This window comes from Chrysoperla carnea, chromosome 1 (assembly GCF_905475395.1).
Source record: "Chrysoperla carnea chromosome 1, inChrCarn1.1, whole genome shotgun sequence".
Classification (NCBI taxonomy): Eukaryota; Metazoa; Arthropoda; class Insecta; order Neuroptera; family Chrysopidae; genus Chrysoperla; species Chrysoperla carnea.
This window is the reverse complement of record NC_058337.1, coordinates 106,739,086-106,766,675: the sequence shown is the minus strand read 5'-3', so window position 1 is coordinate 106,766,675 and position 27,590 is coordinate 106,739,086. Positions and strand designations below refer to the sequence as shown.

The 27,590-nt window shown below is 29.1% G+C and overlaps 1 protein-coding gene across 2 annotated transcripts in view; it reads right to left on the bottom strand.

Annotated features, from left to right (window-relative positions):
* Window positions 1–641: 641 nt before the first annotated feature.
* The window catches only part of LOC123290881, a 220,839-nt gene continuing 193,890 nt past the window's right edge, over window positions 642–27,590 (bottom strand). The window contains exons 1-6 of one of the 2 annotated variants that reach the window (XM_044871237.1): window positions 14,752–14,789; window positions 10,737–11,469; window positions 9,506–10,302; window positions 6,374–6,472; window positions 5,607–6,305; window positions 642–1,605 (exon numbers count right to left, since the gene is read on the bottom strand). In XM_044871237.1, coding sequence (XP_044727172.1) covers window positions 1,270–1,605; window positions 5,607–6,305; window positions 6,374–6,472; window positions 9,506–10,302; window positions 10,737–11,409 — 2,604 coding nt within the window. In that variant the 5' untranslated portion in view covers window positions 11,410–11,469; window positions 14,752–14,789 and the 3' untranslated portion in view covers window positions 642–1,269. Of the gene's footprint in view, window positions 1,606–5,606; window positions 6,306–6,373; window positions 6,473–9,505; window positions 10,303–10,736; window positions 11,470–14,751; window positions 14,790–27,590 lie in introns of those variants that run through there. The other variant, XM_044871236.1, reaches the window with a different exon arrangement.

The following is a 27,590-nucleotide window of genomic DNA, read 5'->3' as shown; positions in this document are numbered from 1 at the left end:
GGAGAAATAAATCTCATTTGATACTGTTCTCTTAGGAAAATTTATTGAAGTCAGTACAAGACAAATATTCCAAAGGTTAGTTAAAAACAATTCTAAATTCTAATAAATAATAAATAAATAAATATTACAACAAATCACCAGAAAAAAGCACCATTTTTGTCGAGCGATTTAAAAATTTGATTATATCAAATTTAATCCTGAATAATTTTGGTACTTAGAAAGATTATTGTACAAAACAGTAAGGAAATTACACAAACACTCCATTAATTTACATATCATTTCTAACTTTATGCTTTCTATAAATATGGAAGTTGAAAATATTAGGAGACTTATGAAAATATTAAATAATGATATCGAAAATAATTCAAAATTTCTTGAGTCGACGTTTTCAAATGTTTTATGACATAATCCAAATTTGTTGTTTTTACAGAATAAAAAGGAAATAATTAACCAAATTCATCAGACGAAAAATTTCGATATTTTACAAAAATTGACATTATTCGGTTTCTATAACAATTAATTTAGAAAAGTAAAAGTTCTAATATTTGTATTAATTTAAAAAACATGACCTCCATTCTAACATATAATTTTGAAATTAAAAACTATGATTAAAGAATTACAAGAGTATTAAGAGTAGGAGCCCCTTCTCACGACAAGTCAAGAATTTTAAAAAACCCCATTTGAAAAATATCTCAGTTATGAGAAACGGTTTAACTTATTCTCCCTTACTATGAAGTTTGAACTTTTATAACCTTTAGTAAAAAAATTGCATGCAATAAAAGGTTCGAAAATTAGATTGGGAGTGTTTAGCCCATCAAAGCGCTCACAACCGTAGGACTTGAAAGCGAAATAGCAGCAACAATGTTGAGAAATCGCAGCCTATTATTCGTTTTTACCTTTAATTTCTTGGTGTAAACATAGCTTTCAAGCTCATAAAATGAAAATTCCGATTACTGAACCTGCTGAGAAATTATATCCAGTATTATATATATATTTCTTATTACACTCAGTTTTATTCACATTTAGGGGTTATCATTTTGCTTTCGCCTTCAAGTATGTGTAAGCACTTTTATCAGGTAAACGCCCCCAATGAAAAGTATGTCAAATGTATAGTGAATAATTATGCAAAATATGTAAAACATCAAACTTCATCAGATTTTCATCTTTCTTGCTCAATTTTGCCTGTGGGCAATTTTTTCCTAACAAACATTGAATAACTTGAAACAAAAATACTAAACTTTTATTAGTTACTTAATATGCCATTAGTTTCTACACATGTATATTTTTAATATCAGGTTTTTCCTCCAATGAATCACATTCTGCTAAACCTTCACGACATCTTTGTAACGATTCTGAACTAAAACAATCAGCTGAATTAATACTATCAAAATATTCTGATGTTTTCGATAAATTATTCCATAAAAAATTATTGGCTGTTTGAAATATTGGATGACTTTTTTCACTAATACTATCTGGACCAGTTGTAGTTGTTGCATTATCTTCTTCATTCCCATCATTCTCATCCAATGAATCGGAATATAATGGATCGGATAATGTTGTATTTTCATTATACAATGATGACATATTTTCTTCATCACGAATCATCTAAATAAAAAGAAAACGAAAATATTGTTAAATTCGAGTCGATTCATTCCAAAATTTTGTGATTTGAATCAATTTACTCCTTTTTGTTGTGGACATAAAGTAAGCAAGCTTTGTGATCATTTACAATTTCGATTTAAATTTAAAAAAATCATGTAGCCTAAAGTAGCGTGCAATATGCTATACTTTATTGTGAAATGGATAAATTCTCATGATTGAAAAAACATAGTAAGCAGAAAGGCACTAAACTTTATTTATCAATCATATTCGCTGCGTTTAGCGGAAAATAACGTTCTTGGTAGTTAACTATGAGCAGCCGCCATTTAACTTTTGTCGTACTAATAAATTCAATTTGATACGACAAATTGCTCCAATATTATTCCATCAGGAGTACATCTTAAACTTTTAGGCCAGAAAACGATCGTGACATGGGATTGTAGAAATCCGATTACAAATCAGAGACTTTATTAATGACTTATTTCGTGACGAAAAAAGATACGGAAAAAATTTCCTTTCATTGCTTACTTGATGTCAATTTAGTTAAAAATTAATATCGACGTATTCGAACATCAGAACATTTAATATTTTTAATTCTTTTTACTACGAAGATATTTTGTCGGAAGTTAGTTAACATGCTAAGTTTTCAAAATTGAAGTATTCGTCACGTCCAAACTTAGTGTCGTCGATTTCAAGGAAATTTAATCTATTTCAGAGAAAGTTTGTATGCAAGTATTTTCTTTGAAAAATTAAAATATTCTTTGAACTTTCTAGCCATTGGAACTCTAAAGCCCTGCTTTTATTTCGAAATTCTTGTTATTTTCGTTGTGTGAAATACAAATGACCATATACAAAACTAAAAAATTTATAAAATGTCCCCAATGGTAAACTCCGATTAAATTATGGTTAGAAAAACATTCTTAACGCTAACTTTTCGAACTCTTGGTGAAAATTCAAAATACAATACCTGCTTTCCGTGTCATTTTAATTTATTTTTACAAATATTCCATTTGATAATTTTGTTATTTACAAATTTAGTTACGTTCTTAATGTTAATGTATTTTTTTAGGTGAGGAAAGGAATGGAGGAAATTTAAAAAAAATAAAAGTTTACTCTTGTCCAAGTTGTTCGACATGCGGACGAGCGGACTTTTTAGTAACTGCTTAAAATTTGGTCATTCAAAGTTTTAATTATAGCCTATTTTTTTCTCTATATCGTTTTTCCCAGTTTTGAGTTTGAAAAATATAAAAGCAATTTATAATTCTTCAGTATTTATGCAAGAGAAGCCATGAAAGATTATAGGGTTGCAAAGATTCTAGGTTGTCGTGATTCCTAGAATAATTAAATGTGCCATAGAAATGCTTTTCGATTGTACAGTAGACATTATAAATTAATGATTTTCATGATTTGATGATTCATGGCACGTTCTCTATGAGTGACTTCTACTTACCTAGTATTTATATGGCATATTTTAGGACAGTTTTATATGATGGCAGAAAAGTAAAAAGCAAAAACATAATAAATTATTGTTCCTCTACTAAATTAACAGTTCTGTTGTTGACAAAAAAGATTAATTTAAAACAAAAAAGGTGAATGAAATCTATTTCCAACAAAGAGTAATTTGGCCATTTGCTACTACCCCCGCCCCAACTCTCTGAGAGAAGGCAGTTGTTTTTTGAGTATTATAATTTTTATCGAAAAACTGCCTTTCGATATTTAAAGCCAATCAGCTCGTTGTGTACGGAAGATCATATATTATATTATTACAACTGCAATGAATATATAATTATTTTTTCTGAGATATTTTTGTGTTTAAATTATTAGTGCCCTCTATTTCATTGTAAAATAGTTAATAATTTAATAAGTGAATCGAAATTGAATCGGACTTTCTTCTCAGGGCATGATTAAGATATACTTTCCACGCTGAAGACCTATTTAAAATTAACTATTTTTTTGTTCTAGTATTTCTGCCATCATGTAAATTCGCTCTTAATGTCTATAACTTTTGCCCTAAATAGCATCATTCTTGAAATATTTTAAATATTATGAAAAAAAAGAGATTGTACCTAATCTTAAAAAAGTTTTTTTATTTAAATATTACATGCTCCCCTGACTAAGCCATTTAAGAAAATAGTTCAATTTTGTCCTTGTCTTTGTCTTGTATTATATGGGCAAAAATAAACCACTAAAATAAAATGAATAATAGAGATCGCATTTATTATTAAGAACGTAACAAAAATAGATTTTGGAAATTAATAAATATACATGCTTACATTTTAAAGATTATCTAAACTACATAACATTATTGTGATATTGTACACCCAGTATACACATGCTAAAGAGTATAAGAGAGCTTTTTAAATATGAAAAAATAAATAAATAATTAAAGTGCAGAATAAATTTAATTTTTTATACTTTTATGAAAAACTTTTGAATAACATGATGTTTTTATTTCGAAAATACGGTCTTTGACTTCTTCGTTCAAAAAAATACATATATAGCGAATTTTATTTTGTGAAATTCCATAATATAAGGCTTTTTATTTTTGTAATTCAACTATGGTCGAAACATGGAACATAATTTTAAATCGTCGACGCAAAAAAGAGGAGTTTTATAAGTTTGACCGCTATGCGTGTGTGCTTGTCTGTGGCATCGTGGCTCGTAAACGGATCAATCGATTTCGATTTTTTTCCGAAAGGTATTTTAATGAAAAACATTCATAGGTATGTTTCAAGAAAAAAAAATCGGTTCAGTTTGAAAAGGGCTATAAGGAAACCGGATTTGTCGATTTTTTTTTTAAATTTTGTGAAGTTCACTTGTATAAATTGACATATAGATTGATAAAGTAAAAATCTTTATTTATTATTCTGAATTTTAATTTTTGCTGAAGATCTAACTGTGATGACATAATGACAAAATTTTGATAAACTTCTGAGAAGGATTTATGTTAAGTTATGTTGGTGTACTAACACAATTAGAGATAAGTTTGAATAAAAAGAAATTTTTCAAAATATTGGAGACAATTTTTCATAATATCCAAGATAATTAAAAAACCAAATCATTAACGTAAATCTTAAGGCATATATTGATACATTCACATGACCTCGGTTCTAATACAGCCAGATGCAGTCAGAGCCACAGGAGCTCAAATGACATCAAAGATCAAATCCAGCGTTATATCAGACAAAAAAATGTGAAAACATTTTTTTAATCAACAGTCAATATAAAATACTATAAAAGTTTTTCATAAATTTATCAATTTTGTTCTGAAAGATTCCAAATTCGAACCAAAGAAAACAGTTTTGTACTACTCAAAAATATTTCAATATACTAAATTTACTAAACATATACCATAATACAGAGTGTCTCAGTAAAGAGTTTACAAAATTTTAGGTTTTATCTCTTCCTCGAAACTAACAGAAACTTTTACTAGAAAAATCCATACTAATAAGTTTCCCACATCTTCGTGGGAAACCCTCCGGTTCCATATTTTTTGTCTCATTTATAGGCATGTCCTAAAAAATTGTATTTTCTTCAGTGAAACACTGTGTAAATAATAAATAACAACCAAAACCAAAATAAAATGAAGCAAATAACGAAAAAAAAATCAAGCTCTCACTTACGAGAAAAATTGTAACGAGCGAGCGAATTGGAACGAACAACAACATATTCTGGCGGGAACGAAGGTGTGTGTTTGTTTTTATGTGATGTGGTTGGTAGTACAGATGAAAATATCAATGAAAATTCAATTTTTTTTTGTATAAATCATTCAAATGGAATATAAAATTTGTTTTTTTTTTGTCTACGAGATACAAATAACAAAATGTAGAAATATATAGAAGAATTCAAATTTTTCTCAAAAAAAGATAAAAACAAAAATAAAATAAAAATTACGTTTATTTGTTTTTATAAGTCTACGGAATTGTTTCAACAACACACTACTATGAAGGCCCATTGTCAAGTAACTTTAGCCAGTTGCTCCAAAATGGGAATTTAGCTGTCCGTACCTTCGTGTTTCCACCATCATTCGCATCATGCAATGCAGTTGTACCACCATTTCGTGTTGCATTACTATTCACACGTCGTAAACGGTTAACACCATCACGTTTATTACATACACTTGCACTACGTCCTGGTGTAGTCACTATTGGCGTCGTAATTAATTGTTGATTACTTGTTTCACGTAATTTTGATAACGAGTCATTACTACGTAGTCGACCAGTTAGTGAGTCCCGTGGTGTTTTTGTACCACGAGGCGTAGGTATCGATGTGGCACTTTTTGAACCAGATAGCGAACTACCGGATTGAGCACTTCCTGGTCGTGTTAAGGACGATACACTTTTTGTACAACTTCTTTGTTGTGGTGAGGTACCCAATAAAGGTATTCGACTAGGTTTAATTCGACGTGGTGTTATATCACCTCCTGTACCACCGGTAGAAGCTTTTTGATCATGCGCAGATTCTGTACTACTATTGTTTTGTATATGCGTTTCATCCGCTAATGGTATTGGTATCATGGCTTTCATACTTGGTGTACTTAGCTGATCTATTCGTCGAGTTGGTGGCGATTCGTCGATATTTGTTGAGTCTAAATGATTTTGATCGTCGTACGAAGATGATGCTGTCTTTTGAAATTGAAAACGTAATTGTTCTAAGAGACGTACACGCGCTCTGGTACCCTCTAGTTCAATATCTTTTTCTTCTAACTGTAAAATATAACATCAAATTAATAAAATTACTCTTCTAATAGAATGAGTTGAGTAAAAGAACTTACTTGAAATTTAAAATCTTCATGTTGTTCACGAGCCTTTGATAAATTTTCTATGAGTTCTGTTTTCAATTTATCGGCTAATTCCAGTCTTTGTTTTAACGCCTGAAATCAGAAACGTAATTTATTAGTAATTGATGCTAATAATTTTTAGTATTACATAGTTATTATTATGACCCAAGTAAAAATTAAAGATTTCGTTCATAGCCTTATATCTGAGAAATTATTAGCATTTAAAATGTTTCGAGTATTCGCAACCGGGATTATTTCAAGGTGATTAAGGGATGATTACTTAGAGAAAAATGACCCATAAATCCATTACCTCTTGCAACATGCTAGTTCTAATCCAACTCCGATATTGCAGAATAAACTGACTCAAGAAGATTGGAAGTTTTATTACTAAATTTTCTCAGGTATTATTCGCAGTACCTACATTATTTTAATTCCTGGGTGACAAATGAGATATTTAGAAAAGTTAAGAGACTTTATAAAGAACAATCGACACATTAGGAAGTACACTATTTCGGGACACACTATCTCGAGTTGGTAACGAACACTGGGATTAGCTTGATAGAAAGTATTTGGACATATGGAGTGGAGAGTTACAAGTTATTTAGTCATATTTTCGAAATAATTCTATATAGAAACATTACAACTATATATGCATTTGTTTCCCGCTATTTTTTGAGATCCTCATGGATCCTTATGGAATTGTTTACAATGGAGATCGATGTTATAAAAGCGGGGACTGATTTCAGCAATTTATGGAAGATTCTCAAAGAAAAGACAGCTTTGTGGACGTTTTTACGGCTTTGAACTTCAGTGTTAACGTTCCAGTACATCCAATCTCTTTTTATATCACATGATTTTCCGCGGTTTTTTAAGGTTTTGAACACCCACATTGCCCCTTCAAATTAAGTTAGGGAATTGAAAATCTGTATAAAAGTTGAGTTAATGTAAAAGACGTGCTTTTAAGGAGTAGAAACTTCTCAGTCCCTCAGCTCCCTTTTTTATCCCACAAAAAAATATTTTTAGGTAGTTTTAACGGACTTAAATCCTTGAAATTGCAGACATTTTATTTTGCAAAAACATTAAATGCACATGATTTTAATAATGTACAAAAAAAATGGCTGATATTACATAGTCATGGTTGTGTACTTTAGTTTTGCTATTATTGTTGTTATTGTCTTGTTATTGTCACTAGTATTTCCGGACAGACAGAGAACATATTCAATAGGTTGGCACGTAAGCGAACGGATATAAAACCAACTGACCATAAAATATTCTAGGTTAAAAATATACCGTTTAATTAAAATTTTATTTCATATTTCTTAAAAAAAACATAGAATTAAAATTGATCATTGTTTACTTTTGAACAATATTAAAAATTTTAATAAATTATTAAATATTTATTTCTGAAGTCAGGAGCAAAATAGATTTAATTGAATGCGTTATTTATAACACGCTAGTTTTTGTCTGAACAGAAGACATTTTTATACCATGCATATATGTAATATGCAAGGTATACTAAGTTTAGTCCCAAGTTTATAACGCTTAAAAATATTAATGCTATGAACAAAATTTTGGTATAGGTGTTTATAAAATCACCTAATTAGTCCATTTTCGGTTGTTTGTCCGTCTGTCCGCCTGTCTGCCAACACGATAACTCAAAAACTAAAAAAGATATCAAGCTGAAATTTTTACAGCGCACTCAGGACGAAAAAAGTAGAGTGAAGTTCGTAAATGAGCAACATAGGTCAATTGGATCTTGACCTATGGATCCGTAGGACTCATCTTGTAAACCGTTAGAGATAGAACAGAAGTTTAAATGTAAAAAACTCAAAAATCTAAAACTAAACAACTTTTGTTTGAAACATTTTTTCGTAAACATCACTGTTTACCCGTGAGGGCGCAAATTAGGCGTAAATTGTATATAGTATGTATTATATGGGGATATCAGTTACGTATTTGTGACATGTATGTATGTGTAATGTGATAGAGTAATCAACACTGTCTATACATGGTATTTCAACAATTAACTCAGTCAATTGTTTGTTTTGAAATTGTTCAATATTTGCTTCTATTGAACTTCGAAATTTGCTTTTATTGAGGATAAAATTTTCTTCATCCTTTGCAAATATTATTTTCATCATCAACTTTGTACAAATAATTTCAATTTAATGATAATTAACGATGTCCTATCCCGTTTATCGGATAATAAAACTGCAAATGAATTTTGCAGTGAGGGCTTGAATAAAAACTCTAATTTAGCATCCAACGTGGGAGACGTTAAATTACAGACTTGTTATTTTCATGATACTAATAGACAAGGCAGGATTTAAGTACATTTGAAAATTTTTTTTGAAGATCAACCTTTGAATTTATTCGCCACAAATAATGTTTCTAAAAATATTATTGCATGTAACATATAATAAAAAATAAAAAATAAAATTACTAAATTTTGAAATTAGAAAGTTATGTGAAATAATTTACTTAAAATTAAAAATATATATACAATAATCAATTGTTATATTTTTATACGAATAATTATTTATAACAGTGAACAAATTTTTATTATATTGAGCATTTAATAACAATTATATAATAACTTTTAACTGTGTGTTATTATATATATTATTTGTAACGAATTTGTCCCGGTGTTTACAAAATGTTTTATTATGTTATATTATCTGTGTTCCCGAGTTTAATAACGTTAAGTAATACTATTATAATTATTCTAGAGAAAAGTGAAGGTAGTAAGTAGTGGTCTTAAGAGAATGTCTTTCGTTTGTACGAGGTGATTTACTAAAAGTTATAGCTTTGAAAAATTCTGAGGTTAATTTAAGTGGTTTTGCTAGTCTAGATATTGTCGAAATTTTTATATACATGCGCTACTCTGATAATTTACTTTAAAACTCAAAGTGATTGCTACTGTGTCTTCAACTGATTTAAGACGTAAGATATATATAAGGCTGATGATACACATGCTTCTTTGTGGCACCGATTTGGAATAGTACAAGAATATTCTATAAAAATAGAATATATATTATCGAATACTAATCAGGTATGCATATTATTATCATGCTATAGATGTGTATAGCATTCTCGCTTAATATTATAAATTTAAAAAAAAATTACCTGATTATGTACAGTAACAGTCAATAAACTTTTTTGTAACACTAACGGATCATGTTCGTCTAAAATTGCGGCAATTTTCTGTGAATCAGGAACACGTACTTTTGGTAATTCATCACTTTGACCAAATAATACATTATTTAAACGATCTGCAGCACCAATATTATGTTCACAGTCTACGGGTGTTGATGTTGTTGACACAATTAAACCTCCGGGACCACCGTGGCCAGACGGCGATGGTGTTGAGCATGATGTCAACGAAGATTGCACCGCTGATGTGGTACCAAATGGTGATGACGTTGTAATTATCGGAACTATACCACTAACATTAACACTACTAGTTGGTGATGACGAAGTCGTTATTGGAAAATTTGTTACTAATAATTCTTTACTATTAAAGTTACTATCATCTATTAACATAGCACCTGTATTACTTATATTACGATTTGATAAAGTCCGCCTACGGCGTGTTGGTTTTTCTACACTACGCGACACTTTATAATTACCACCCCCGACACTTGTCGATAACATTTGAGAGTCTGGTGATGTACTTGGCGTTGTTGTCTTCACAAATTGCATATGCAAATCATGTATGCGAGAGTTCAGTTCAGTTTTTTGTGAAATAGCTGCACGTAATTGCTCTTCTAACTCTATTTTTGTTGCTAGTAGACTTTCGAGATCAGCACGTAACCGAGATGCTTGGACACGTCCAGCTAAATTTTCTGATTCCATATCAGCTAGCTTCTCCAGCAGCACATCACGTTCTCGACGTAAATTAATCACATCTTGTGGTGTATTACCTAGTAAAAATGACGAAGAAATCGTTAATAAGAGGTCTAGAAAATGTGTAAATGACTACTCGTTAGCGAATCATTGATACCACTAAAAGCTACGTACAAAAGGCGCTATTTTTTCCATTTCAAAGGATAACGGTTCAGATTTTGAAAATTTAACACAAAAAATATGTTTACCATTTTTTAAAGTTCGATTGCCAAATGATTCAAACAATTGGGAAAAGTAACTAATATTGACTGTAGATGTAAGATAACTTCACTCCTAAGGTGAATATTGGATAAGTCTTGCAAATATTAGTCTTTTTAAAATTGAGAAATTATAAAGGTATTGGCATTTGGACCAAGCTCTAAAAAGTAATACTTCTTCAAAATTAAAAAAATTTTTCGGCTAACGATTAGTCGATGAAGGTCACAAACAATAAAAGATGTGATTTACTCACCTAATAAAATTTGTTGATGAAAGTCAGTTCCACTTTCATCATTTCTGGCAAGATTTGCATCGTTACGATTACATAACGCACCCTGTAATGCTTCAACTTCATCCCGTAACTTAGTTCCTTTCCGTTGTATCACATCCAATAAATTCCATAACTCATCTTCACATTCTTCCATGGCTGGTGTTGATGTAAGCGTTTGTTGATCTTTTAAACCAGTTGTGCTGGAGGCACTATGGGTTTCTTTACTGGACGATGTTTCTGTACTAAACCCCGAATCTTGTACAACACTTGTAGTCTCCGTGTTACTTTTCGGCTGATGTTTACTACTATGGCTATTGCTACGCGAACGACTTGGTGAATTATCGTTTTCTTTATGTTGGATACGCCGTCGTACACGTATTCCCGGTTCCCAATCTCGACGTGGTATTGGTATATTTGATACTTGATGATGATGATTTGTGCCTGTCATCGTGACAGGACTGGATGATGACACAGCTGCCATTTTATTGCGTAAATTTGGAAATGTTTCGATAACCAGATCACGAAACTCAAGTAATGCACCAACCTCATGCTGTAATTCTTGTAATGCCACCAATGATTTTGCTTGTTCATTGATAAGGTAATGAAAGGGTCCGGGCGTTGTGGATGGACACCGCAATGGTTGCAAGCAATCCATTCCGGTGGAACCCGGGCCCAATCCTGAGCCGCCACTGCCGCCACTTCCACTATCTTGAGCCTGAAAATAAGAAATAACAAACAATTAAAATCCGTCCAATGCAATTTCATACTAAATTAGAAAAAGATTTGCTAACATTAAATTTTGTGCAAAAAGACATAAGTTTCTAAAAAAATTTCGCATGAATAAATTTTTATGGTATAATATCCCTAATAACTTAAAAATTTAAAAAGATTAGACTTTTCTGAGACAACAGTCTTAATAAACAAAAAACGAATTAACTTTGGCGTAAAGAAATAGTTTATGAATAGATGATATGGCTTAAATATATTCGTTTGGTTAGATTTGTTTCCGGTTGCATGATGATTTTTCTCCTGGAGCGACGTAGATGTTAAATTTTTATTTGTAAAATACAATTTACGAAAAATCGATGTTCGAAGAAATAATTATTCGTGTACTTTTAACATTAATTAAAACAAAAACGCGATCAATTTCTTACACTAATGATAACAAATGTAGCCTATCCAAATATTTACTAAACATTTTGTATAAAAATTAAATAGTTCCAACCATGTGGTATATAAACAAAGACATATTATGCAACTTCAGTAGGAGCCAGTTTAATGATTTCAATTTTTTATTTTTAAAACATATTGTAAACAAATAAATATCAGTCTTTTTTAAGTTAATTACATTTTTGAAATTAATTACTTTGTTTATAGACGTCTATGTTCAAGGATGCTCCAGTAAAGAGAATTTAAAAAGAGGGTTTTATGATATAACTAATTGATAAAATTACAGAAAAGATAAATATCAGATAAATATCGCAATATTTTTACGTTTAAAGATCAATCACTAGTTTACCAAATAAAATAAAAGTTAAATTCTTCTATTGAATTTCATATCGTTTTATTTAGTGGCAATAACTAAATTCAAACATATATTTGTTTCATTTTAATTACGTCAAAGAATCAAGTTATCATCAAATATTTTATTTTTTCAAACTTAAGTTGAATAAATATTTTTTTTAAATTTTGCCAAGGCTTTAGATAATACTAGCATAGATTTTAAGCATTAAGCTCCATTTTTCATAACCTTTCTGAAGCATGGTATGTCTTTTAAGCTTTTATGCCCCATTTTTCAAACCTTTTTGAAAGATACTGGGACCATTTTAAGTGATTATTGCTGGTCTATTTTAACTGACAAAAAGTACAATTGATGGTCTTTTTTAAGAGACACAAATAAACACAAGAAAAAAGCCAAGGCGCTTCATTTTGAATATATTTTTTAAATATGGTTTTGTAGACCTTTTTACAAACAAAAATTATAAATATTTTGGAAACGTAACGTAAAACGGGTCGGGACTCATCGATTATCAGAATCCTTCCAAACAACATTTCTAGCCTACTCCGATAATTTTGATGTACGTTAATTCGAAATAAAACGATTTAAAGTATTTTTTCTTAAATCTGAGCGTCATTTATAGAAACACGAAACTGAAAGTGGTTGATAAATCGCATATGGGTTAGTCTTTTAATTTATATTTAAAACAGAGCCTAAAATTTTTAATAAATACATTTGTGCTTGATAGTCTGCCTTACACTAAAATATGTAAAAATCATGATGCAATTTATGGGTTTTATTTCAGATTTGCAACTTTCATCGCTAGCGTTTATGGAGTAGTAGTATTATTTATATGTTACAAAATCATGAGCAAAGTGTAAATTCCCAGTTTAGGTACTAAATATCTGGATGACCGAGCTTTGCTCGGTTATTCGCCAATAGATGTCAGCAAGAGTCATATTTTTCACTTTAGACTACTCAAACGCCTCCTTTTTGTTATGTTATGATTTGCATTGTATTTCATTAACTACGTTATACACCAATAGATGTCTGATTAATTTTTTCACTTTAGAGTTTAGACTACTCAAACGCCTCCTTTTTGTTATGTTATAATTTGCATTGTATTTCATTAACTACGTTATACACCAATAGATGTCTGATTAATTTTTTCACTTTAGACTACTCAAACGCCTCCTTTTTGTTATGTTATAATTTGCATTGTATTTCATTAACTACGTTATACACCAATAGATGTCTGATTAATTTTTTTCACTTTAGACTACTCAAACGCCTCCTTTTTGTTATGTTATAATTTGCATTGTATTTCATTAACTACGTTATACACCAATAGATGTCTGATGAATTTTTCATGAAAAGACCGATAAATCGACATTTCTGATAAATGAAACCTAGCTAGATCGACTTATCGCCCCAAAAAATCCCTACATACTCATTTTCATGAAAATCGTTGGAGCCATTTCCAAGATCGTTGATATATATAATATATATATATATATATATATATATATATACAAGAATTGCTCGTTTAAATATATAAGACTAGCTAGATCGACTTATCGCCCCAAAAAATCCCTACATACTCATTTTCATGAAAATCGTTGGAGCCATTTCCAAGATCGTTGATATATATATATATATATATATATATATATATATATATATATATACAAGAATTGCTCGTTTAAATATATAAGATATTCCACAACAGTGGGATTGTTTATTTATTTATTCTAGACAACAATTGAAACATAGACACTTTCTTACATCATGATTCATAAGTATTAATAATTTATGCTTGGAATTATTAACCACGGTAAATTTAATTATTAATTTCCAGTCAATGAGGCATTTATTCTAATAATAGATAAATATCACGATACTCGAAAGATCGCTTATTTGAACTGCAGTTAAAATTGGTTATAATAACATTAAAAAGATAAAGAATTAGGGTCGTTAAAATCGATAGTAGTTATAAGCGATATGTACAGCATACGTACACATGTCGGTCGGTTAACTGATGTATGAGTTGGTAAGTTCCAAAATAAAGTTAATAGGGTTAAAAAAGTATAAGGATGTTTTTTTTTTAACTGAAAAAATATGTATCTCATCGTCACAAAACTTGCACGGTTTTTACCATTCTAATTGATATTACTATAACACTACATATAGCTATATCACTTAGAATGGTCAAACCTGTGCAAATTTTGTGACGCAGAGATACATTTAACAAATGCGTTGGTCGTTATAGTCGATACATCAGCCTATAATTCCGATGAATTTCGACCGATATGCCGTTATATAGCCGATATATTTATATATCTGTTTATACATAGATAGGTATTCAGCCGGGACCTTTTAATTTCGTCGTTTTAATTGGTTCGTCGTTAAAACCAAATTTGACTTTATATTTATGCAATTTGAAACTAAATATTCACTCTGTATGAGAAAACTAAAATTTTGAACTTTCTTTTTACTCACAGATTTAATTACAAAATGAAATTGACGACACTGCAAACGCATCCAAAATTTTATAAAAATAATCTTGCATTATAAAATAATCACAAATCACCCACACGCAAAGTTGGATTTGTATCCAAAACAAACTTATTTTTTAAAATATTTTCACCACTTTCATTCAAAAAAAAAAAAAAAACAATAATTTTTTTAATCGCTCACTTAAAAAAATTATTTTTAATAATTTATTGACACACAAAAACAAATAATTTTTTTTTTGAACAAATAACACAAAATTTAGAAAACAAACAACACACACTTAAAAAATATTACCCACACAAACACAAACTAAAATTTCCAGTGTTATTAAAAAATTTTAAAAATAAATTCATTATAAAATAATTATAATTATAATTATTCATCGTTCTAATAATTCTCTCCAAACTCAGCATTGGTATCACTAACACTAAGCTAATACTAAAGTGTGTATGTACATATTTAGAGTGAATTTTATTTTTAGTGCATATAAATTGTAATAATAAAAAAACACAAAATTGTAATCATATTACTAATGTTTTTAACTAATAACAAACATCACTCAGTCACTCACTTAAAACATTCACTGTGTATATTGAGTTGAGTATTATTCAGTAATAATAGATAGGATAGATGGATACGATACTATGTAAGGGAATGTGTTGTACCTCAGATACAATATATCTTGAATTATTCTACAGTAATCTAGGGGATGATAAGATACACTAAGACAAGACTTTTGGCATAAGAAATATAGGTCCAAAAACGCTTCTCAATTGAGGTGTACACGTTAGAAATTTTGCCATGTCGAATTTCTATCTAATTCATTGGATTTGGAAAAACTGTTTCGTACAAAAATTGTTGGTAATTTTATGAGAATCATTTTTACTTTTTCAAGTTTTCTTCTATCTCTAACGGCTCGTAAAATTTGGAGATAATTTGCCTCTTTCTTTAACAGTATTGCGGTATCTCTAACAATCGCTTAGAAATAGCATAAATGATTCTCAAAAAACAATCGTTTAAGCGGATTAGGTAGAAATTCAACACGGTATGCAAAATTTCTGTAGTTCTGAAGGAAAGCGTTTCCCGACACATGGTTCTTACATACGAAAATGCTTGTTTTGGCGTACTTTATAACTCGTAAATTATTGACCCTGTATTCTGATACACCTGGTCAGAAAGTAAAGACAAAATTTAGTTACTAGAAGGCAAGCAACCGAAAGAATGGCAAATCCATGTAATAGAATAGCATTTTTTGGTTCATAAAAGTAAAAAAATTTATTTAATTTTGAAATAATGTTCTATCAAATTCACTGTCTCGTATTTTGTTATGTCATATTTCAGTTGTAATCAAACAACATACTGTACTATTGACCTATAATATTATGTACCCACTAATTTGACAATTATTTTCTCGTTTGTTAAAGGTTATAATTCTTAAAGGTGCATTAAAAAAATCCATGGAGTGTAGGCATAACAGTGCCATAAGAAAAGATTATTTTCATTGATATATTTAAAAATAATGTTAAAAAAAAACACAAATGTAAGTTTTGAACCCTGACACTACACTCTCCCCTACTATATAGCCACTCATTAATATTATTATTATAAAATAACATGTGCTATGTTTTATAAAATGTCTGTGAAGTTTACACCAACATGTTTACAGAAGGGTTTTTCGAAAACTTTGTCACGTATCCTGCAAATAAATGAATCACAATCTAATAAATGATATCACTAAAATGAGTCAAACAAAACACACTAAAGAAAAGAAGTGTATTCCTTTAAATCAGCTTAAAAAAAAACCCATATATTGTAATCAGATTTTGTTTGTTTTGAACTAATAAATTTCTTAACGAATGTAATTTTTGAAATGACGCCATTTTAAATTCATTCAACACAAACACGCAAAAAAGATAACTTGAATTGTAATAATAAACTAAGATAAAATTTGTCAACGCCACCGCTTGTTAAGAAACGAGCAATTGCTTTAGTTTCATAAAATAATGAGTTTTAGAAAATCGTCATTTTTGAAGAATCAGATATTGCTACCACTTTTTGATAAATTTTGTGAGTGCAAAGTAGTCGTTAATAAAGAAAGTTTCAAATTAGAAAAACACAAATTTTTTGGGCAATTACAGATGAAAACAAGCTGGGAAAATTTACAGTTTCTATCTTCTTATCAAAATTTACAGTTTCTTAATATTAATAAATTGCAAGTGTAATTTTCTCCCACGCCCCAATTCTCCAATTTCGACGCATCGTTTTTGGAAGTCTTCTTATCTCGACGATATTACCTTTCAGTTACGAGAAATCGTGAATTTAAAAGTGGCATTTATACATTGCCCTGGCCATGAAACGTAAAGATATGTTGATTTCGATTTGGATTCCCGGACCATAAAGCAGTATAGTTAACTTTGAGAACTTCACAGACATAATTACCATATGCATTGATGTTTTGTTCATTCAATTATAAAAACATACCGTGTGTATATTTTGTTGTTTGCGTAGCTAAGCTAACTAAGTTAACTAACCAACCAACCAATTGCTGGTGGTACCATCAGTTTATGACTACTTATTGAATATTATAATGAAGTGGATTTAATACAAGCAATAAAGACTTTGAGCTTCAAAATTTCTCTTACTTGATGCAAAATGGGTTATAGGTAGTTGACAGAATGTGCAACAGGTTTCACATATAAATAAGGAGTTTATTTTAATTAAAAAAGCTCAAAATTGTAACGAAGTAATTCCGCACATTTTCATTTTTTATTTGTTTTTATAGCATCGAAATTGCCACTTTTTACGACACATACTTTTTTCATGTTATTAACTGCCAAGTATGAAACCTCAATTTTTAGCAATTTGTCGCGGATAACTTAAAAACCATACATTCAATCGAAAAAAGGATGATTAAATATAAAGCTCATAAAATAACACGTAGATATTCTACATCCTATTAACTACCTATAAATAAATTTTCATCTTTTTATCATAATTTTTATGCTCAAAATCTCTAATAACTGTGCTATCTTTAATATTATAATGAAGCGGAATATTATAGAATCTTTTATATTAAAAAATTATGATAACAGGTTATGATAACAATTGATATGAATCAATTATGCAAACTTGAAATTTTTAAAATTAATATAACTACGAGTAATGCAGACAAAAAATTTCCAAACCTTTATCTCTCGATATCTATTGTTGATACAAATTTAGCCGATAAGCAGATAAATCTATTTATATTGAATATTATTCAATTATGGGTAAAATTAACTTTTAATATTTAATTTGTGTTGCCAAAAATATTCCAGTGAGCATCGAGATTTTTATTATTGTGCCACAAGTTGAAAATTTATGGAATATGTAATTCAACAATCCACAATATTTTGCTAGATTGACAGACCTTCAGACCTTCCATTTTATGTCTAATCTATCTTAAGAATCAATCGATCCATTTTTATCATGCTTGAATAGAGAATTTTATGCCTTTTCCAATAATGTATCACAAGGTAGGGAATGTCATTTAAAATTTCAAAGTGGGGGTGATGAAACCTAAAATTCTCTAGGTAACATTTTTAAACTTCCTTCTAGATATCTTAATCGATGTGTTTTCACTCAAAACAATAATCAGATCAGGTCAAGAGTTATTAAGGGTAGACACTTTTGAAATGAACACACTGTATATTGATTTCAGAGCCTGTTTTAGGAATTTTCCAGTGGTAGGCACTAGAAAATTTGCCGCATCTCTCATTGTATATATGATTTGGATAGGTAAACCTTTGTCCGCTCTACAAAAATACTGAACAGTAAATCATTTGCATAATATATTTTCATATGTTTGGTACAATCATGTGTTTTGTTGATTGAACATAATTAATATTTGTTTTCGAATACATATGACGTATTTATCTTGTTAATTTTTTTGAAAAATACTCCTGATTGAATAATAGATTGTATTGTGTTTCTAAACTTGCTTATCAGATGACTTAGGTGAGAAAATAATTATTTAGATTATCAGTTATCCAGTAATAGAAATAATAAAAATATTTGTTTAATAAGAATTAAGAAGTTTGAGCAAATTCCAAAGATGTACTCCAATCTACCCCCGCTTTTCTAGGATGTTTTAACACATATAAGAATTACAAGGTTATATTAGCGAACTGCCGAAGGAAATGGAACCATTGCTTTTGTACTGATGATGGAATTTTTTTAAAATTTCAAAAAAGACATTATTTAAGTCCAAAGTGAATGCATTTCAATTTTAAATCATTTTGGAAAACATGGCCAAATGTTCTAATTTTGCAACTATCGAAAAAGTTATTGAATTTTATAAATATGATAACGCAAATATTTAGCTATATTCTAATTTTACAAATGATTTAATTTATTGGAAATAATTATTAAATCACTTTGAATTAATATTAAAAAATTATTCGATTCTGTTTAAAACAGCTGTGTAATAAATGGAATGTCATACCTATTTATCTTTACATCTTGGTATGTTAAATAACTTTTATGCTTGAATTTTGAACATTAAAAATAAAGATAAAATTAATTTAATAATGTTAAATAAATTTTTTTAATGGGCCTCGTATAAAATATTTTATCAAGTTTGTGATATAATTTTTATGTTTTTTTGGACTATTTTGATAAAAATCAAATCAAAATCTGGTGTACTGAATGTTATTCCATAAAAAAAGTATGGCACAAAAATACAGTTTGATCCCCAAAAAATATATACGTATTATTTGCTAAAAGTCAAAATTTTGTGTGGATAAAGACCTTGGGTGCTCCTTTACTGAAAAAAAGATCTATTGAGAGAGAAAAATTTTAGGCCAATACAATTTTTAATAACGCCTCCAGCCTAAAATTGATGAAAGTCTGCTCTTTTTCATATTTCAATAGGAAGATTCGATACTGGCGATTTGTATCCGACATTTACCAACAAACTAATATGTTTATAGTTTGAAACTTGGATAATTGAATTTGACAAGAAAACTTCATTTTGTTGTGATTCGGACAAAAGTTGACAGTGCCGGAGAGTCGAATTGGAATAAGAAAATAATCTGATTTTCTTTACTTTTTGATTGATGAGGCAATTCAAAATTTTTTGGGCTTAAAACTTGTCTCTCATTAATAACAACTTTTTCAGGATTGTTGGATTATCCAAGGACTACGTCCAAACTAATTTTTTACTTGATACAAATAACTCCAAAAAAAGGTACGCTGACTTTGTACCTATATTCAGTTCCCTGACATCCATGCTAGTTTTGAGCAATGTAGTAACCAGTTATTATCAAAAGTATGCAAAAAATGTCACATACTAGGTACTTACACGGCAATTTCTTATTCTGTTTTGTTTTAATTAAAAAGGAATCAGGCATTTCCACTTTCCCGGGGACTCTAAATACTATGAGTTTCTATACAAAATACCATAAACTGATAAAACAATGATTTTTATTTTGTACATTTTATTTGGTACACACAGTAACAATAAATATATACGTGCAATATGCTCCGCTGCATTACTAGATACAAAGTTTCAGTGATTTGATTACGTGTTACAAACAATAACGAATATCAAATTATTTTATAAAATGTCGCTTTGATAACAAATACGATTATAAATGTATGAGCTATAAATTTCATTTACGTATTTAATCATCATAGTCCAGTTAAAACCTGTTGAGTTATCAAATAACCTATAAACACGGATAAAGATTACAAAATTTCCGTATTTCGACATAGTAAAAATTCTAAAGTTTTGTTTGAAATGAAAAATTTACAAGTACACTATCGGGTATATATAAATACTATTTATTGAGGGCAATATTACTCTTTCTAAGAAATTACAGCAGGACCATAGCAGTCTGGATCAGGCAGTCTGGATCCTGTAGAGAGACTTCGGCAGGTAAATTAGTGAACAGTCAACATAGAACATCACCCTTGTTGAATAGAAAGAGATGATCTTGAAAGATGAAATATTGATCCGGAACGTAAGATATATCTGGCTGTTAGTTGTTTCAACAGCAGCGTAGGGATAGAAGTCTGCAAATATTCTTGCCTGCTTGGTTTCTAATGAGTTATCATAATATGTCAGATTATTGGCGGCATTTAAACTAATCACTACATGAGGGTCTTTGGTTTAACATCAGATTTTTGTGTGTGTAAGGTTATCAGATTTGAATTACGTGTTTTAATGAAATTCTAGAGAAGATTCATTTCTTGTCTGAGCTGTTTCAGATAACTATACAGGGTAAAATTTTCATTGTTTTTCTTTCTCTAGAAACTGCCCGTGATAGTTTTAAACTGCAGAAAAATGGGTCGACGTTCAAATGACAAAGCCAAAGTTATCCTTAAGAATTAAGAATATTCTATTTCGATGGGATCAATAAAATTTCTGTATTTTTTTAATTTTTTGATAATAAGGTTGGCTTATTTCCGGAGTGACCCGGATTTATTTTTGAAACAAACACCTCGACTTTAAAACTCCATAAAATCACAAATTTACTCGCAATGTTATACGATTTATGATCGATCATTTTGTCACCCAATCATTGTGGAAGTGTTAGTAAAGCATGTGTATCGGACTTATATTGTAATTAAATCCACAATATATAAAATACAATATAATCCAACACCAGTGATCTTGTTGCTTTAATATTATTCTTTTTTTTTATGTAATGTTTCTTTGATCTATGACATTTACATGACAAAAGAATGTTTAATATGTAACCATAGAAGAACAAGTACACATAATTTAAATAAAAATGAAAGACTTTTTATATTTATTATAATTTAAATGTTTTTAAGTTTATCATAAGGTTATGTATCTCGCTCGAACTCTCTGTTAATGTTATTTTAAAAAGTTTCCTTGTTAATACTTCGTCTGGAACGTTTTGTGTAGAATGGATAGTAATCATTTTATTTGTCATTCAATTTATTCAATTTAAAGTACTTTTTTTTTTTTTTTTTTATAAAAATCCTATCTGAGTATCACATAACTTCCTTGTGTACTTATAAACTAGTCAAAATGGAAATTTTTATTAAAATATGAACATCTTTGGATATAGTGAGAGTGACGTACAAGGAAGTGGAAAAGAGGAAGAGTATCAATGATGTTATAAAAAAAGAAAAGAAAACCGACTTAAAAAAAAAAACTTTTCCAAAACAAATAAATATACGCAGTAAAAAGTATAAAAATAGCGATAATATAATGTAGTTATAATTATTGTTATTTTTGGAGTCGGTGTCAGCCAAGCAAACAACTCAGACAGAGCAGTTTGCTACATAAGTTTGGCTTACATCGAATCCAAAAATAACAATAATTATAACTACATTATATTATCGTTAATTGTTTTACTTTTTAGTGCATATTAATTTGTTTTGGAAAAGTTTTTCTTTTGAAGTCGGTTTTCTTTTTGTTAAAAGTTTTTCTTTATTTTGTGATTTTTAGTGAATCCGAAGTACACTAACTAATTTGTCACTAAAAAAAGAATCGTCGAAATCGGTTGGCGTAATAATGAGTATTCGCCCTCTTGTCGTGCATACTTAAAGCAAATTTAAGACTTTTATGGTTTTCTCATAGATGCCGTGGTCAGAACTCGACCAAAATGAAATGGGGTTACACGGGAAGCACTAGCTTTAAAATAGATAAAGAATCGTCAAAATCAGTTTACGAAAGCGAAAGTTCTGAGGTAACACACATAAAAAAAATACAGTCGAATTGATAACCTCCTCCTTTTTTGTTTGAAGTCGGTTAATAAAAAAACCTTAATTCAAAAAATTACAATCTACGGGTACTGAATTTAATTAAATTTTTATAAATTTAAAAAGGGGAAACGTAATTGGAGTCCTAAATCCAAAATTCCAACATTCTACGGCATTGAAGTTTTTGATTTATGTGAGATATGTACGCAGAGGCTCTAAAATTAGTCAAATTTGGCTCAAGGATGCTTAATTGAGAATAAATAGATACTTCCGTTGAAAATTCAAAACAAAATTCTTTTGCGATTGTAATACTTCCTTTATTTTACACAAGGAAGTATAAATGTGAATAAAATGATGTAAGTGCATAGAAAGAAGGTCCATAATGTTAGATGACTGCATACTGTTCAATACATTAATTACTTCATCTTCAATGGTTTCGATTAAATCAAATATTGAAGATGAAGACATTATTTGCTTACGTAGAAGCTTATTTACATTGGTTTATGTTCATTCTACAGTATTTTGATTCTCTCTTCTCTCCGGGGTATGAAAAGTATATATTTATTTTCCATCAGATTTGCATAGTTTATCTCGAGAGAATTCATCAGAATGGCGACGTAACAATTCATTGGAATAGATAAGCAGGGCTAAATTAATTTTAGTTTGGCTTAAGAATGAGTTTCATTACAGAATATTGCAAACTCAAGGAATCTTTTTCGCAGCTTTGGCCAAATTCGTTTTGGAAATTGATAAAAACTGATTACTTTATGTGTACCTGCACTATTTTTTTATTAAAAACCTTTAAACAGGAACACAAATTTTTCCAAAAATATTAAAAAAATGTTATTTTTCTTAAAAAAAATAATAAAAGTTCTTTGTATTTGTGGCTGGTCTTAAAATCATAAATCCTTATTCAGCTCTATTTTGTTACATGTATAGAGACAGTACGTTAGGTACACAGGTGTTCCATAGAAATACAAACAAATACACCTCTGAAATCTAAATTCAAGTACATTTTCAATAACAAATGTTTAATTAAGTTAGCAAACCAATTGGAAAAAAATATACCTATGGTACTTTTTTATACGTATGGTATAAACTGAGACAAATTTGTAACAACAATAAAAATAATTATTAATTTTAACAAAAGAGGGGATATGCCCGATTAAATCTGAAACGGAAACAGGCGCAACTAATGTTGTTCATATTGACCGGAAATACATGTACACTATGCCATGTCGTTTTTATTATTTGTGAGTTTTTTTTAATACTATTTATATTTATTTTATATATTTAAGTTTATAGAGGGTAAATTTAGAATTTAGGTAATGTCTGCCGCAATGAATTGCTTTTTGTAGCAGGGGCGGCTACAACCAATTTTTTTGATTTCATTAAGATTATTTCTACTGAAAGCCTTGTAAATTATTTATGGATAGCTGCATATTTTTCCTAATAAGTCAAAAACTGGGGAGCCTTTAATGTTTAGTCAATATTGGATATATGTTTCGAATTTTTCTACTAAAAATATCAGTTTTTTATTAAAACAGGCTGTTTTAAGATTCTGGTAGTATCATTTAGTCTTCTAGTACCTAGGCCGTTTCTTTCGTAGATTCTCTCAACTTAATATATATTATACAATTTGTTTAAAAATAAAAAATTTTTAATGATCTATTTCGTATGCTGATTTTCTCAAAAATCAGAAAAAAGTCAAAGATGTTCGGATAAGATATCAGAGAAAAATAATTTTTGCAACAAATTTATTGTGTTTATGTTATAAATACAAATTTTTCCTAAAAATGGGCATTTTTTAACTACGCCTATATGTTTAATTTAAATTTATTGAGGAAAATAAACAGAATTCGAAAAGTTCACAATTATAAGATTGGGAATAGAATTATTTCGAGAAAAATAGCCAAACCCTTAAGTTCAAAGAAATTTTAAGCATATGCTATCCTTGAAAAACATAAATTCAAAGTTTATTTTTTATGTTAATTAACGTTTTTTCAATATAAAATTTGCGAACTTATACCCTAATGATATATCTGATCCATAAATTAATTTTAAGAGTGATATGTATTTGGAATTAGGGGTACCTCGAATGAATTTGTGACTTTTTTTAGAATATTTCTATTGAAACCTATGCAAAATATACAATATCGATATTTATTTTGAATTTTTTAAGTAAAAACTGAGTGAGTGATTACCTTGGCATCACGTATTAATTATCTAAATAAAAATTAAAAATTTTATAATATTTTTGTTGATATTATTAAGAAATATTAATTTATGATGAAAATTGGGCGTGAATATTTAAATAATTTTATGTACATATCTTACAAAACTAATAATAATTTCTTTTTCTTAAAAAATAAAAATAAACAAAAATTATAATTTCATAAAGAAATATCTTCTTCGTCTTTTGAATACCACACGACTAGTAATGTAGTGACTACCACAACCGCATACGTAAATATTGTGGGTTTAAATTTTAAAAAATAATTATATTGTAATAATAATTAAATATTTTATTCAATGCAAATATTTTTGTTATTTTTTTTGAAGTAAAGGTCATTTTAGGTTAAAAAATTATTCAAGTCGGTAATACATAAAATATTTTTTTAAATGTATTTATGTATTTGACCTAACAAAGTAATCATTTTATTCACCGGTTACTGGTTTTTTAATTATAAGAAAGTACTTGAGTTATAAATGAGTTCATATAATAAATGTTTGAGGTAGGAATGATCTCGGATAAAAGATAAAACCCGTGAAAGTTAAAAAATTCTCGAAAATAAGAAAATTAATTAAATAAATAAATAATTCTGTGCAATCAGATCAGTTATCAATTGCACATGAAAATGATGGAATGGAATAATAATGAAATTTTGTTCCCCATATTTTAACAAAATATGAAATAGTATAAAAAAGAATGACAAAAAGTGAAATTAAAATTTAAATCGTCCAAGAAATACGGATGATAAGCATTTAAAACTACTAATTAGATAGATATTAGACAGAGAGAAATTTGCCATGCCAATCCATGTTAAATTCTCTTTTGTTAGAAAGAAATACGAACAAATCTTTGATGGCTTTTATTTTGGCTGATTTTAATGAGCTTTAAAATAGATTAAAAAAATAAAGGAAATTCCCTATTGTGTGCGCAATAGCTGTCATATTGAAAACTGTGCGCAAGATATTTTTTCCCTTTTGGGCGTATTTATCCAATTACGTGAAATCTTAAGCAACTTAGAAAAAAGCTTATGATTTTACATACCAAACCATCATTGTAAATTTTGCAATGCTTTGGTAGCAGTTAGGTATTGGAATTCCAGGGGGTCCCTTAATTCATGTGGTGCTCTGGACACTTGGCCACAGTGACTTATAGGATAGAATGTCCTGCAGATTTACAGAGAGACAATTAGAGACAATTAAATTTTAATTTATATCCCTTCTATTTTGCCCGAAAATACAATGCTGAAAATACCAGACTTTATGTAAATAATCGAGCTTTTTATAGGGTACATTTATACTACCTGTACCTAACTACTAATCCAAGTATAAGTCCAAAGCCCCACGAAAATTTGACTCGTCTGTATATTGATCGACCAAAGACAGTCAAATAAAAACGTATACCTACGATAATCAAAAACAGACATATTTCTTATTTATTTGTCTTGATGTGGGGTACAAAAAAACATGATCTCCACGAAGATATCATATTTAGAGAAACAATTATTTGAAAATCATAAACAGACAGACAAGACAGTTCAATTACATTTTACAATGTCTAGTTCTAGTAATATTAAATAGAAAATATCCAAAAATAGTAAATAATCATATTTAACTATTTACGAGTTTTATTTGATCTTCCTACACAATAAAAGGTTCTCCATTAAGAATGCTAGAACTTGAATTTAACAACTTGAGGTAAGTAGATGTAGGCAGGTTGATTAAAGGACAGGTTCGACTTTATCGACACTCGGCCACAAGTACATCTCTGAGTTATCCCCGAGTACATCTCTTTCATGCACCATATCTGTACGTTTCATAGCAGGGGCAGGCTTACGATTTTTCATGAATGAAAAGTGATAGCTATCTCGGATTTGCATCAATAAAGCAAGTGCCCATTGAGGGTATTATCCCTGTACTTGCCTAGAAAACGCGTGTTTAACTAAGCTATACATCTTTGTTGTTAAATTTTAATATAATCATTAATATTTAAAGCCTGAGAAGTTGATGCTGTAGATCATGAGTATCGCATTCACATGAACAATTTGCTTTTTAAGTTTAAAATTGTATCATTCTTAATAGAAAACCTTTAATAAGCTAATATAGCTTAGAGTTAGAGATGTTAGATAATAAGTAAATAAATGTTTGTTATGTTTCATGATACTTCCACGCATCTATTACAGCATTTATCTTCTTCACACTAAAGTGGAGAACACAATTATAGATGAAGAATAAATAACCTACACACATTATATTTTCCTTATATAGAAATTTTTTATTTTAGACTTTACAGTTAAATTTTATCAAATTACAATTTTGTTTTTTGGATAGTTCAAATGATGGATTTTTACATCCGGGTTTGTTTTATTATTACATTGGGCGGTTTTGAAAGAAAAAAACCGGAGAATACAGTCAGCTAAATTTTATGCGGTTTTAATACCTCGAGTTTTCAGCAAATGAGTATGCTATTATTTTCAGAGTTTTAGTATTTATATTTTATTACCCACCAATGAAAAGTTTTTGTTCTAAAGTTTATTGCATGATTTTACACAAATTTGGAAAAAAAAAATATAAACATCAATGCTTTTCCAAAACTGATTGGTAATAAAGTATAAATATTAAAATTTTTTAAAAAGGCGTTAAATAAATTCAAATATATTCATTTTTTCAAGTGTAAAATTACAAAATCTGATCAAGTATGAGCTTCTCGTTTATATTCAAGGCTCACATGTATCCATTTATTGAGATTTTTTCGAATTTTTAAGATTTTCTTGTCTGTTTGACTAAAATGGTATTTCTTTAATATTGCCCATCCCGAAAAAATTTTTCGATTCACAATCCTCTGCATTTTCTTATGAAGAGGATCACATTATTGTAAG